Source organism: Rattus norvegicus, chromosome 12 (assembly GCF_021556685.1).
Source record: "Rattus norvegicus strain SHRSP/BbbUtx chromosome 12, alternate assembly SHRSP_T2T, whole genome shotgun sequence".
NCBI lineage: Eukaryota > Metazoa > Chordata > Mammalia > Rodentia > Muridae > Rattus > Rattus norvegicus.
Genome location: NC_141545.1, coordinates 22513463 through 22528234, shown reverse-complemented (window position 1 = coordinate 22528234; position 14772 = coordinate 22513463). Strand labels below are relative to the sequence as shown.

The 14772-nt window shown below is 51.6% G+C and overlaps 1 protein-coding gene across 1 annotated transcript in view; it reads left to right on the top strand.

Moving 5' to 3' along the window:
* Fam20c (FAM20C, golgi associated secretory pathway kinase) overlaps positions 1-14199 on the top strand; it is a 57647-nt gene extending 43448 nt beyond the window's left edge. The window contains 5 exon segments of the mRNA NM_001012238.1: positions 9160-9340; positions 10365-10474; positions 10602-10683; positions 11368-11427; positions 13255-14199. Coding sequence (NP_001012238.1) covers positions 9160-9340; positions 10365-10474; positions 10602-10683; positions 11368-11427; positions 13255-13504 — 683 coding nt within the window. The 3' untranslated portion in view covers positions 13505-14199.
* Positions 14200-14772: the final 573 nt, after the last annotated feature.

Here is a 14772-nt window from a genome sequence, read left to right as displayed (position 1 = left end):
CTTACCCTAAAAGTCCCTGTCTCTGCCTTCTGGCTACTAAGGCTACAGATGGCTGCCACAGCAGCCCAACTTTTCCTGGAGCTCAGAACTCTGGTCCTCATGTTCCGCACTTTGTCCAGTGAGCCATGTCACGTGCTTTTGAGATTGGGTCTCATGTGGCCCAGGCTAGCCTGAAACTCTCTAAGTAGCCAAGGATGTCTCGAAGATCCTGATCTTCCTGCTTTCATCTCCCAAGTGCTGGCATGACCCGGTTTGAAACACATCTATTTTTGTCTGTCTGTCTGTCTGTTTGTTTGTTCTTTTATTTTGTTTTCCGCAGTGCTGAGGATGGAAACTTGGGCTTCATTCATGCTAGGCAAGCACTCCACCAAGTGGGCTACCTCCCCAGCCTGTAGTGTACTATATATTCTGCATTACGCATTTGGAACTTGCCAGAAGTCCCATAGACATCCTACAAAGAAGAATGAAGTGTTGGGATGGAGGCGAGGGAGTGCAAAGCAGCTGCCCCCCGGGAGCCACACTCTCCTGATAGTGCAGGCAGGCTGGGCACTCCGGTGCCTCACACCCCTGCAGTTCCCGCAGATACATCCAATTAAGGCCTTCATTAGCTTTATCTTCAGTCTGGGTGGCTCACAAAAGCCGACCTAAAAGCTCTAGCTTGTCGCCTCTGCAGATCAGCACTCAGGTTCTTTTTCTAGCTGTATTCATAAATGTGCCAGAATTGAGGCCAGGAACCCACGCCTTGCTGAAGCTCTACTTCCCACCATCCACCGTCTTAGATTCCATTGATAAGAGGAAATAGAGCAGCTGGGGAGCTGGCTCAGCAGGTAAGAATGCCTAGCTCAGAAGCATGGGGCTATGAGTTCAAATCCCTCCCCCCCAGCACCCACATAAAGACAGGGCATGGACCCTCACATGCTTGTAACTTCAGTGCTATACGAAATGGAGACAGGCGGGTCACTTAATCTGGGATAAGATACAGTGAAAAATTTGTCTAAGGGTATAATGGCTTGAACAGGGCACCCAATCCCTTTTCTGGCCTCTGTGCACCCACGTGCATGTACATACACACACACACACACACACACACACACACACACACACTTATACCACATACACATACACAAACACACACACACACACACACACACACACACACACACACACACACACACACCATGCATGCCCAAAATAGAATTTCTTCAGTAGTGGAGACACAAATTTATCTTTCCTTGGATCATGGCGCTTAGCCCCTTGAGACCATCTATCTAGAGCTGGACAGTCCTGGGTGGAGAGTCGCTGGGGTTGGCTGTACCAGAAGCACATTGCTCATCATCGCCTGGGCCCACCAGACACCCTGTGCTGCAAACAGAACATTCATTCAAAGAGCTGAAGCTTATCTCAACCTGGGTCCCCTTGGGTTTCTGCTAATGGTCTCATCTTGTCCCCTGCCTGCCTCAACCATAAGGACTGACCCTGATGACCACTCATTGCTGCAGCCTCGGGTCTTAGCATCTCTGCCATCCGACCCCAGTTCCTTCCACGCCCGCAGGGACGAACCGCCATACACCCCAGGTTGTGAATACCTCTTAGGTACCTTGGCTGAGCTGCAGCCTGGCTGTGCTTGGAGACCTCACGGCTTCTTGTCTTTCGCTGCGCCGTTTGATCCAACGTGTGTGTCTACTCAGATTGGTATGCATTCATTTTTATGTATGTGGATGTGTGTACTCACTCACACGGGTGTGTGCACTTGCTCCTGTTTTGTATGCACTTGTTCACATTGGTGTGTGCACGCATTCTTGTGGGTGCGACTCCTTCACATTCCTGTGCACTTAACCCATTTGCAGGTGCGAACGTGCATATTTCTGGAGACCAGGGAACACCCTTAGGTCTCCTACCTCAGGTGATGGCCACCTTGCGTTTTTGAATCAGGGTCTCTCAGGGGCTCACTGATCACATTAGGCTGGCTAGCCAGTGAGCCCAGGAACCCTTTTATCCAGTACCCAGCTCTGGGATTACAAGCACATACCACCATGTTCAGCTTTCTTCTGTGGGTTCAGAGGATGGGCTCAAGTTCCCATCTTATGTGACAAAGCCCTTACTGGCCAAATCATCTCCCCAGGCCCAGTTGCAACCTTTAAAGTGATTTTTAAAGTGATGCCTATTCTCAGAGGCACCACTGTTGGGCTTGGCTGGGCTGTGGTTTCTCAGACCCAGCAAGTACTCAGTGTGCATTGTCTCGGGTGAGGACAGGAAATAAAGATGACCCTGAGCAGGTCAGACAGGGGTCTAAATGCCAGCCACTCAGTCACTGCTGAGAACAATCTCTTCCAAGGACACAGAGGCTGGATGATGTCACTCACCTTGGCCACCCCCTCAGAGCAGAGCTGCAGGCTCAGCACTCAGGCTAGCGACAGTTGTGGGGCCAGGTAACACAGCCGCTGCCCCACCGGAGCTCTCAGATAGCATGTGGATGGTAGGACAGCCATCGGAAGTCCACAGCTGGGGACACAGAGGGACAGCACTCCAACTCCTGACAATCGATGTCCGTATCTCTGCCCAGACTGCCTTATCTCTGCCTATCTCTGTTCAGCCGTTCCAAGCACTTTGCTAGCCTCTCCTGCTTCCCTGGATGGGTCTGTGAGGAAGGCGTCAAATAGTGTTCTGCGTGTACAATTGCTCGTTTGCAGGTATGTGAGGGTATGTGAGAGGGTCTGTGCACATGTGGGCTCATGGGTATGTGTGCAGAAGTCAGCTGTGGCTACCATTCTTCAGGAGCCTTTAACCTTGATATATATAAGGTCTCTCCCTGACCTGGAGCTCACTGAGTGGGTCCAGAGAATCTCCCATTTCTATTCCCCAATGCCAGGACAAGTGTGCACCACCACCACCACACCCAGCTTTCTTCTTCTCCTTCTTCTTTTTCTTCCTCCTCCTCTTCTTCCTCCTCCTCTTCTTCCTCCTCCTCTTCCTCTTCCTCCTCCTCTTCTTCTTCCTCCTCCTCTTCCTCCTCCTCTTCCTCCTCCTCCTCCTCCTCTTCTTCCTTCTCCTCCTCTTTCTCCTCTTCTTCTTCCTCCTCCTCTTCCTCCTCCTCTTCCTCCTCCTCCTCCTCCTCCTCCTCCTCTTCCTCCTTAATGTGGGTCTGAGAATGGAGCTCAGATATTCATGCTTCCCCAGCAACTGCTCTACTTGCTACCTCCCTGGCTCCCCAGATTGTATTTAAGATGTCACCTACCAAGCTCAGTGCTCTAAATCCAGACATCTGTGTAGTAATTCCCTCTGTCACCAGGACAGGACCCTCAGCCTCCTGCCCTTGCCAGCCTATGCTGCCAGCTGTCCCGCCTGGGTCACTGTACTCTCTCTGCTTTGGTCCATTTGGGGACCCACAGATGGCCTCTTAGCTTTGGTTCTGTGACCTCGGCACTGTGACCTCAGGATTTGCCCGTGTCACTTCGAACATCCTCAGAGTCAGTCCTGTATCCCTGGAGATGATGTGTCAGCCGTGGCATTCCACATCCAGGTCAGTTCTTACCTGCCGGTGCCACTGGATGGATATAGTTGAGGAGATGCCCCAACATGAATCCGAGGAACCAGGACAGGCAGAAGCAAGTCCGGAAGTCACTGGACTAGGTTTTCTGTAGCCTAAGGCCCCCAGACCCCCCGCTGAGGGACGGTAGATAGACATCTCATGCGGGTCTGTGGAGTTGAAGTGGCAGTCATAGATGCGGGCTTCTGAGACAGAAACCACTGAGGTCATCCAGTGCAGAGTCAATGTGTCGTGGGCTGATTCATTTTGAAGCAGTGAAGGATTCTGGATTTCGTTTGGTTTGATTTGATTTGATTTTTTTGTTTGTTTATTTGTTTCTTTTGCCCATGAACATCCACAAGCAGTTGCTCTTGGAGCCCATTGGTCAGAGCCAGGTGTCTTCCCTTCGATCGCTCTCATCCTTGGATTTTTTTTTTTTTTTTTTTGAGGCAGGATCCCTCACTGAACCTGGAGCTTCCAGCTTCAACTAGGCTGGCTGGCCATAAAGCCCAGGGAATCCGACAGTTTCCACCTTCCCTGAAGCTGGCATTACAGGCGTGAGCCACCGTGCCCAGATCTAGGGATCTCACTCAGGCTCCTGAGGCCCTGTTCATTTTTAATAAACCAGAGGTGGAGCTAAACGCTCATCCGAGGAGATGAGACGCATCTTTTGTTGGTGCGGGCTCCCTGCCAGCCTCAGCGGGGACCCCCAGATGATTGTCCCGCCCAGCCCATAGACTTCCCATACTGGGTATCCGCCATTGCCATGTCACCTTCTCCCCATGTCCCCGTGCAGCTGCTGCTCCCATCAGCTAGCCCACAACTCCCACTCTGCCGTTCATGGTGAGGCTCCCAGTCAGTTACTAGTTAATGGTTACCTCCTGTGGACCCCAAGAATCTTCCTTGGCTGTCAGGGGCCCCCTAAGGTGGTTCATCTGGCCCGGATGGTTCCCTCTTGACATGACACTGGCCACTCCTAAACACGCTCACCTCCACCTAGCTGTCCCTGCCAGACCACTCTGCCCTGTCAGCCAGTTTCTTCCAAGAACCTTCCAGATGTCTGCTTTCCTCTGAAGCACAGGACCCTGCAGGCAGCTTTGATCTTACTTTAGAAAGCCAGGTCTGTTTAGAGTCCCCGTTTCTGCTTTGCTTGCACTTCTAGATCCTTCCGCTGCCAAAACTGCCATTGCCGCTTCTGGGAGTTAAGTGCAGCTGGAAGAAGCCTTTGATCACACGGCAGACACCCTTCTACTTGTGAGCAGCTCTGCTCTGGGTCAGTCAGGGAGGAGCGTGGCCCTCCCTTCCAGGTGGGGCAGGCCTCAAATGGGCCTTCTGTAAGCTTGACTCAGAACCTTCAACTCCATCCAGAATGCGGTATAACTACTGGGAAACAAAGTTCAGACAGGGCAGATAGCCGCCCCAGCACACAGCACACAGCTGAGAGGCCAGCTGAAGCCCCCTAGCTCTAAGGAACGCGTTTTTTGCTGTCTCTGTGCTGTCTTGAAATTTACTCTATAAACCAGGCTGACCTCAAACTCACAGAGACCCGCCTGCCTCCGCCTCTGGAGTGCTAGGATTAAAGGTGTGTGCCACCAGCGCCCGGCTGCTGCCTCTGTTTCTGCTGATATGTCTGATATGTCATCTCTGCCCACCCTGTTTGCTTCTGCAAAGCATTTGTGCCTTCGTGGCCACAGGTCCCCCACCCTGGCCTTGGCATCTCGCAACATAGATTAGTTTTGTCCCTCACTCAGTCACCTTTTTCTTTACTCCCTTGTTGTCTGGCTCTGGCAGGCAGCCATGGGACTGTCTGTCCCAACAGTGCGCAGCCCAAATGCCCTTCGAGGAGGAAGTAGGTTCCATGTGGAAGGAGTAACACCCGAGTGACAGTCAGTATGTCTGCAGCCTTTGTGCGACGTGGCTGCCCATGTTCCGGGGCACATGTCCCCACCCCCCCGCCGTGGGAACTCCGTTTCTGCTGAGTAGACCCTGGTAGGAGGACAGGCCTGTCTTGGATACTATGGCCTCTCCAGCCAGGGCGTAGGATCCACGAAGTAGCCATGTGTTAGCTCATGATGGAGACCTGGCCTGGGAAGCAGGACACCCGCTGCCCCAGCAGGCTCTCTGACCTGAGAGAGTACAGCCTTCCACAGCTCTGCCTTTGTTAATATGTCTCAAAAGGCGCTCATTCAACTCCAGGTACGAGGCCACCTCAGCTTTGCCCCTAAGGTCGCCTTGTATAATTCTTAGCCCTGCAGCACAGGTGAGGCCATTGAGCACAGAGGTGTATGGGCTCCACCTCTGGAGACACAGCTTTCAGAACCTCCCGCCCACTCTAGGTGCCTCTGTGAAACCGAGTTGTATGGAGCAGAAACGGGTTTCCTTTCCTCTCGCAGCATGGCAAGCTCTGAGCTCAGCTTAGGTAGGGCCAGCAGGCTAACAGAGGCATCCAATTTCATGGTTCTGGCCAACAAGCGACTGGATAGGAATTTCCCTTCTGGAGACTGTGCTATTCCCTGGCCTTCCGATGCTTTTCTGTCCTAGGCAGAGGTGAAGGAGTGAAGCACCTGGGGCTGCAGTGGGCTGGTCTCCCTTTGATCTTTCCCACCCTAATTACCCCAGCAACAACTGGGGCAGGGGTGGGGGGGGTGGGAGGGAGCCAAGAAGGGAAGGGGGAAAGCAAAGGCATGAGCCTGGCTAGCCGGGACTTGTATGCCCACGGGTGTGTCAGGGACTGTAGAAAATGCATGCCCTCTCCTACCCCTGCCCCTTCCAGACAGTTCCCCAGCCGCCGCCTCCTCCGGAGGCTGTATGACCTAGGTGTGCTTTGAAGAGCTTTGCTTTATGTTATCTTTATTTACTTTTTAGTGTGTGTGTGTGTGTGTGTGTGTGTGTGTGTGTGTGTGTGTAATCCAGAGCTTGACATCACATGTCTTCCTCAACTCTCCATCTTACCTTTTTTTTTTTTTTTTTTTCAGATCAGTATCTCTCATTAAACCTAGAACTTCCCGGTTGGGCTAGACTGCCTGTCCACCCAGCTCCAGGGATCTTCCTGTCTGAACATCCCCAGCGTTGGAGTTACAAGCACACACAGTCAATGGGGAGGTGGCTTAGTCGGGAGACTGCTTACCAAGCCCCAGCCAAGCCAGAGTTCCCTCCCCACATGTGCTCATAAATCAGGCATGGCAATGCACCCCTGCCATCCTGGCACTTAGGAGTCAAGGCAGGAGTTCAGGGTCAGAGACTGGGGAGTAGCTCAATCAGTAAAGTGCTTGCCTTGCGAGCCCAAGGACTCCAGCTCGATCCCCAGACTCCTGTTTAAAAAGTAAATTAAAGCTGTGTGTCCACACATTTGTGATAATAGTTATAAAGAAGGGGAGATGGGGGCTCCCTCGTGCTTGCTAGCCAGTCAGGCTAGCCTGCTTGGCAAGTATCAGGCAAGAGAGAGACCCTGTCTCCAAAACAAGGTGGACAGTATTTGAGGAATGGCATCTGAGACTGTCCTTTGTGCTCCCCCACAGATGTATACACTTGCATGCCCATGCACAAATGCACAGGCGCGGGCACACACACAACCACACAACCACACAACCACACACACAACCACACACACACACAACCACACACACACACACACACATCCAAGTTCATCATCTACATAGTAAATTTGACACCAGCCTGGACTACCCGAAACCCTTTTTCAAAAACAGGAAAAGAAAGAGAACTGTTTCCTTTCTCTGGTGGTGGCGGGCAGTGTTTCGGTGGCCTCTTTCCTTTGTGAGTCACAAAGGCTGGTACATGGAGACGTTTCCACATATCTTATGTGCTGTGAACCCAAGCTGGAGCAGTCGGGTCAGAGCCAACCCTGTGTGTACTCTCCTGAGAGCCACCAGGCTGTCTTCCAAGTGTCTTCCTCATTTGATGATCCTGCTGGTGTCCTATGGCTCTGTACCTCCTTGACACATGTCACCAAATGGCTCTTTAGTCACAACCATCCAAAAGGGTGTGAGATGGTTTCTTACTGAGGGTTTGGTATGAATTTCCCAGATGAAAGAGATACTGAATGTGTTGCCTTGAGCTTTATGACTGTGGTGTGCGTGTGTGTGTGCGTGTGTGTGTGTGTGTATGTCTGTGTGTGTGTGTCTCTCTCTCTGTGTGTGTGACTGTGTATGTATCTGTGTATGTGTGTCTGTGTGTGTCTGTGTGTGTGTGTGACTGTGTGTGTATCTGTGTATGTGTGTCTGTGTGTGTCTGTGTGTGTGTGACTATGTGTGTATCTGTGTATGTGTGTCTGTGTGTGTCTGTGTGTATGTGTCTGTGTGTGTGACTGTGTGTGTATCTGTGTATGTGTGTATCTGTGTGTGTGACTGTGTGTGTATCTGTGTGTGTGTCTGTGTGTGTCTATGTGTGTATCTGTGTGTGTGTCTGTGTGTGTGTCTGTGTGTGTGTCTGTGTGTGTGACTGTGTGTGTATCTGTGTCTGTGTGTCTGTGTGTGTGACTGTGTGTGTATCTGTGTGTGTGTCTGTGTGTGTATCTGTGTGTGTCTATGTGTGTATCTGTGTGTGTGTCTGTGTGTGTCTGTGTGTGTGTCTGTGTGTGTGACTGTGTGTGACTGTGTGTGTATCTGTGTGTGTGTCTGTGTGTGTCTATGTGTGTGTCTCTGTGTGTCTATGTGTCTGTGTGTGTCTGTGTATGTGTCTGTGTGTCTGTGTGTGTGTCTGTGTGTGTGTGACTGTGTGTGTCTGTGTGTGTATCTGTGTGTGTGTCTGTGTATGTATCTGTGTGTGTGTCTATGTGTGTATCTGTGTGTGTGTCTGTGTGTGTGTCTGTGTGTGTGACTGTGTGTGTATCTGTGTCTGTGTGTCTGTGTGTGTGACTGTGTGTGTATCTGTGTGTGTGTCTGTGTGTGTGTCTCTGTGTGTCTATGTGTCTGTGTGTGTCTGTGTATGTGTCTGTGTGTGTGTGTGTGTACATGTTCATATGTGTTCACATGTGTGTAGGCCAGAGGTCAACTTTAGGGGTCCTTCTTTAGGCACCATCTACTTTTTCTTCTCTTCTTTTTGAGATAGGGTCTCTCACTTCTACCTAGAATTCACCAACTAGGCCACGTTGGCCAGCAGTGAGCCACAGGGTCCTCTTGTCTCACCTCCCAACATGGGGATTGTGAGCCTGTCATACTCAGCTTTTTACAGGAACTCTTTACATGGAACTCAGATCCTCATGGTTCTGATGGTCTTTGCCATTGGTCTATTGATCCAGATCCCATTCACTTTTTTTTTTTTTTTTGGAAACTTATCTGCTCATGGCTTTGCCTGTCTGTTGCTTTGCCCACCCATGTAAGTGGCTCCTTTGGGGGCTGGGCTGTAAGTGCTCTTTGCAGGTAAATACTAGAACTTCTGGTGAATGGTTGGCATTTTCTCCACTCTCGGGAGCCTGAATCGATCTTAGGAGACCAGAGTGTAAGCAGGAAGGAGCTCTCACTTTGACAGGATCTGACTTTGACTCCCTGTGGCTGGAGTTCTGTCCGTAGACTTCCAGGGTATGGGATAAGAGGTCATGGCGTGTGGTGGCCCTGGAGCCGTACTGTGGGCATTGCTAGGGGTGATGGCCACTGACTGGATCTATCCTTCTCCAGCCAACAACATCTGCTTCTATGGGGAGTGTTCCTACTATTGTTCCACTGAGCATGCCCTGTGTGGGAAGCCTGACCAGATAGAAGGATCCCTGGCGGCATTCCTTCCTGACCTTTCACTGGCCAAGAGGAAGACATGGCGGAACCCCTGGCGTCGTTCCTACCACAAGCGAAAGAAGGCAGAGTGAGTCAGGCACCCGGGACTTAATGAGCCAGCCAAGGACATTGGGCCTGTAGTGGCAGTCAGCAGTCCACGCCTCAGAGTCAAAAGAGGTAGCAAGAACAGTGCACTTGTGCCACTGTGAGATGGTGGCAATGGTATGTCTTGTTACTGTTGCTGACAGTCCTTCCTCATAAGGGAGGCATGGCGACAGAAGCATGAGGGTAGCTGGTTACGACCAAGAAGCAGAGAGAGATGAGCTCACTTTCCCTGTTTTATTCAACCCAGGACCCCAGCCTAGGGAATGGTGCCGCACATACACATTCAGAGTCAGTCTTTGCTTCAACAGTTAAACCTCTCTGGAAACATTCTCCCACACACACCTGGAGGTGTGTTTCCAGGATGATTCTAAATCCAGTCACGTTGACAATATTAGCCACCATGGGGCTCCTAAGATGTAGAAGAGGTGCTAGCTGATACTGGTATTCCTTTTTTGTTTTTAAGATTTATTCATGTATTATATATAAGTACACTGTAGCTGTCTTCAGATACACCAGAAGAGGGCATCGGATCTCTTTACAGATGGTTGTGAGCCACCATGTGGTTGCTGGGAATTGAACTCAAGACCTCTGGAAGAACAGTCAGTGCTCTTAACCGCTGAGCCATCTCTCCAGCCCATACTGGTATTCCTTAAAACACAACCTCCCCCACCCACTGCCTGTCAGGTGCTAGAAAACACACACACACACACACACACACACACACACACACACACACACACACAGAGCCCTGGACCCATCTAGGGCAAGAAGAATAGCTCGTCACCTCCCAGGCCTCTATTCCTATTAATTCAGCCTGTCCTAATGTGTGTCCCTGAAGACAGACATCCCCTTTGCTAACCCTCCTTACAAAATGTGAGCCTACTGGCCCCGTGCTCTACTGAGCCAGGCAGCACCAAATAATCTAGCCTTGACCTCTCTCTTCACTCAGAGGAGAGGCCCTCATTCTTGGTTTCCCACTGTGTCCCCTTCTCCCCCTACCCCCACAGGTGGGAAGTGGACCCCGATTACTGTGAGGAGGTGAAGCAGACTCCACCCTACGACAGTGGTCACCGCATCCTGGACATCATGGACATGACTGTCTTTGACTTCCTCATGGGTACGTCCTGCAGGGCGTGCTGGCTACCAGGAATGCCTAAACACCTTTGACTGGGGGCACCGCATGGTGACCCTCAGCTGAGGAGGGGCAGAGGCCTCTGAGCAGCTGTCCGTGCTTGTCCCTGCAGGGAACATGGATCGGCATCACTACGAGACCTTTGAGAAGTTCGGGAATGAGACCTTCATCATACACTTGGACAACGGGCGTGGGTGGGTCTTCTGTGCCCTGGGAGACCCTGGGAGACCCTGGGGTTCTAGCCATCCTCACCTATGGGGGGGACTAGCTTAGCCTGAGAAGCAGTCACTGGGACAGGGGGATCCCCTGAGAGGTGGGGCCTAGAGCACATCAGGGTGTGCATCAGTGGGGAGGTGGAGACTCCCTATCATACCTTCCTATAACCCTGGGGAAACTGAGGCCAAAGGGCCCACTGCTTGATGAGGAAGGCCAACAAGCAGTCAGTTCTGCCTGAGAGAGGCCATTAACCTCTGCTTAACAAAGCAGAATCCCTTCCAATAAAAAGAAAACAATGAGTGGTGGCTCAGTGGTTAAGAGCACTGACTGCTCTTCCAGAGGTCCTGAGTTCAAATCCCAGCAACCACATGATGGCTCCAACCATCTGTAATGCGATCTGATGCTCTCTTCTGCTGTGTCTGAAGACAGCGACAGTATACTCAATATATAAAATAAGTAAATCTTTAAAACAAAACAAAACAAAAAATAGCCCAATACTGCCAGTGCTGAGCATGGCCAGGGTCAGTGTCAATATTGATGAACCTATGAGATTGCCATGGTCCTATGGCACGGCAGTACTGGGAGGTGGGACCCTGAGGGCCCTGGGCCCAGCCAGGCTTTCCAGCTGCTAGGGTCCTGACCACTCTTCCTTCATCCTGCAGGTTTGGGAAGTACTCACACGATGAGCTTTCCATTCTAGCACCTCTTCACCAGTGCTGCAGGTACGTGCCAAGCCTTGCATGGTCTCTCACAGCCCTCGCGGCAGCCAGGCCTGCTCCCACCCACTGGAGCACCAGTACACAAGGATCCACAGACCAAGCCCACACCACTTCACTGCCCAGGCCTCTTCCTGACTCCTGCTCCCTAAGCCTCACCGGGGCACCTCCCACCTGTAAGGACCCAAGACCCAAAACAGGCTGTAAGTTCAGATAGGGTCCCTCTCTCCTGGCCATGGCTTCAAGATACACCCACAATACCCACCCTCCCCCCATCCCCAGCGGCTGGACATAGATTTCCAAAACAAATGAGTTATCTCCCTTGGAAGACACAGAATGCACCTGGCCAGGTGAGGAGGGACAGTCTCTAGGAGAGCAGTCAGCATAGTCTTGGGTCTGCCCTCGGGACATGGGTGCCCATCTTGCCACGCGTCTTTCTGGATAGGATTGTAGTCTAGAATGATGGTTTCTTAACCTGTGGGTCACGACCCCTCTGGGGTCAAATGAGCCTTCCGTAGAGGTTGCACATCATATATTTACATTCTGATTCATAACAGCAAAGTGGCAATTATGAAGTAGCAGTGAAAATAATTTTATGGTTGTGGAAGTCACCACAGCATGAGGGACTGTACTGAAGCAGCTACAGCATTAGGAAGGTTGAGAACCACTGGTCTAGAATGACCCATCTCCATGTCACAGAACGAGGCCTGGTGGCTCGGGCCTCTTGTCTCTTTGTCTGTCCCCTCTGTTTATCTCTCTGATTCTGTTCATGTCTTTCTCTACACCCCTATCTGTCTGTCTGTCTGTCTGTCTGTCTATCTGTCCATATGTCCCTCTGTCTGTCTGTCTGCCCATCTATCCATCTGTCTATCCATCCATCCATCCGTCCATCCATCCATCCATCCATCCATCTATCTATCCATCATCCATCCATCCATCCATTTATCCATCCATCCATCCATCCATCCATCCGTCTATCCGTCCGTCCATCTGTCCGTCCATCCATCCATCTATCTATCTATCTATCCATCCATCCGTCCATCTGTCCATCCGCCCATCCATCCATCTATCTATCTATCTATCTATCTATCTATCTATCTATCTATCTATCTATCTATCCCATCCGTCCGTCCGTCCATCCGTCCATCCGTCCATCCATCCATCCATCCATCTATTTATCTATCCATCCATCATCCATCCATCCATCCATTTATCTATCCATCCATCATCCATCCATCCATCCATCCATTTATCCATCCATCCATCCATCCATCTATCCGTCCATCCATCCGTCCATCCATCTATCTATCTATCTATCTATCCATCCATCCGTCCATCTGTCCATCTGCCCATCCGTCTATCTATCTATCTATCCCATCCATCCGTCCATCCGTCCGTCCATCCATCCATCCATCTATCTATCCATCCACCATCCATCCATCCATCCATCCATTTATCCATCCATCCATCCGTCTATCCGTCCGTCCGTCCATCCATCCATCCATCCATCTATCTATCTATCTATCTATCCATCCATCCATCCATCCATCCATCTGTCTGTCTATCTGTCCATCCGTCCATCCGTCCATCCGTCTATCTATCTATCTATCTATCTATCTATCTATCTATCTATCTATCTATCTATCTATCTATCTATCTATCTATCCCATCCATCCATCCATCCATCCATCCATCCATCCATCCATCCATCTATCTATCTATCTATCTATCTATCTATCTATCTATCTATCTATCTCCAGCAATATGTCTCCTCTCTCTCCAGCGCTCCTACTCTCTTTCCTTCCCAGTAGTGACACCCTGCTCTCTCTGCAGGATCAGGAGGTCCACCTACCTGCGGCTGCAGCTGCTGGCCAAAGAGGAGTACAAACTGAGCCTGCTGATGGCCGAGTCCCTGCAGCATGACAAGGTGGCACCCGTGCTCTACCAGCTGCACCTGGAGGCCCTGGACCGGCGGCTGCGCATAGTGCTGCAGGCTGTGCGAGACTGTGTGGAGAAGGATGGTGTGAGCAGTGTGGTGGAGGACGACCTAGCCACTGAGCACAGAGCCTCCACAGAGAGGTAGTGACCACGCTGCCCCGAGGAAGGAGGAGCACAGAGCCTATCCACCTGTGAATTCAGTGAATTCGGACGGGATTGGTCACCCCCCATAGGGTGACCTGCAGTAGGGAGCATGGGGTCTCCCTCATGGCTCTGATAGGGATGTATGGGCCTCCGGTTCCAGCAGAAACCAGCATTCAGAACATGCAGCAGAGTGGCCAGCGCTCCGTCCTTCCCATAGGGAGGGACCTTTAACTCACTATTTTGTATTTAACAAAAGGCTCACACTCCTGTCAATGAAGAACCACCCAGCAGACCAGAGATCACCTCCGGGCCACTTCAAGGACCCTCTGTGATGTGATCACACTCTGGCCCTCAATCACAATCCACTTTCTGCTCCCCCCGATCCTGGCCTCTCTCAAAGGCCGGAGAGCTCTCGAGAGGGGAGGCTGTGATGGGCATCACGGCCTGTGTCGGAGCAGATGGGCACCCAAGAGTGGGTTTTGGATGCTAATGACCAGCTATCCATTGTCGGCTGCTACACAGCAGTCAGGCCTTACTAGTTGGTGGTGGGCACCGCCTGCCCTGTGCTGAGCTCTGGACAGTGGGTGTCAAGACACTACACAGAGCCCATGGCGCCAGGACAGCAGGCTAGCCTTGGGACCTTTTTGTGGAGTAGTTTGCAGTGAGGTAACGGTGCAATAAAGTACAGCAAGCGTGCAGGCGTGTGCCATGGCTCTCGGGTGGGAACTCACTCCTCGACACAGTTGTCCCCCCAGACAGCCCCCGAATGTGGCTAAGCTCTGATCATACAGTATCTATTTGATGTGGGTCTTCAGCCTGCTCAGCATCCAACAGATAAGTAGGCTAGCAAGGTGTATGCCCCAAAGGAACAGGTCAAGGGAGAAGACTGGAGGTCAGCCATGTCTTGCCCCACTCCTGCAAAGCTTTGGGCCCATGGAGGAGGCCCTGCAAGGGTGGGATCCACACAGTCCTACATAGGGCCACGACGTACCTGAGCAAGAACCATAGAAGGGGTTGCCCAGGGGCCCATGAGAGCTACAAGCCACTGCACCACTGGCCCCAGAGCTCAGATCCCCTCTGCTGGAAGGTGGATCCAACTCCTTCCTGTAAGCTGCTGCCATGCTGGGCAGGGGCCAGGCCTTGTCCAGGAGAGGACAGTTAGGAGGACCTACTATGCACCTGTGCACTCCTGAGTCAGAAGAATGACAAACGATGGCCTGCCCCTATTCCAGGCATTCCCAGCTGTCACACTGTGGCTTGTTCACATGC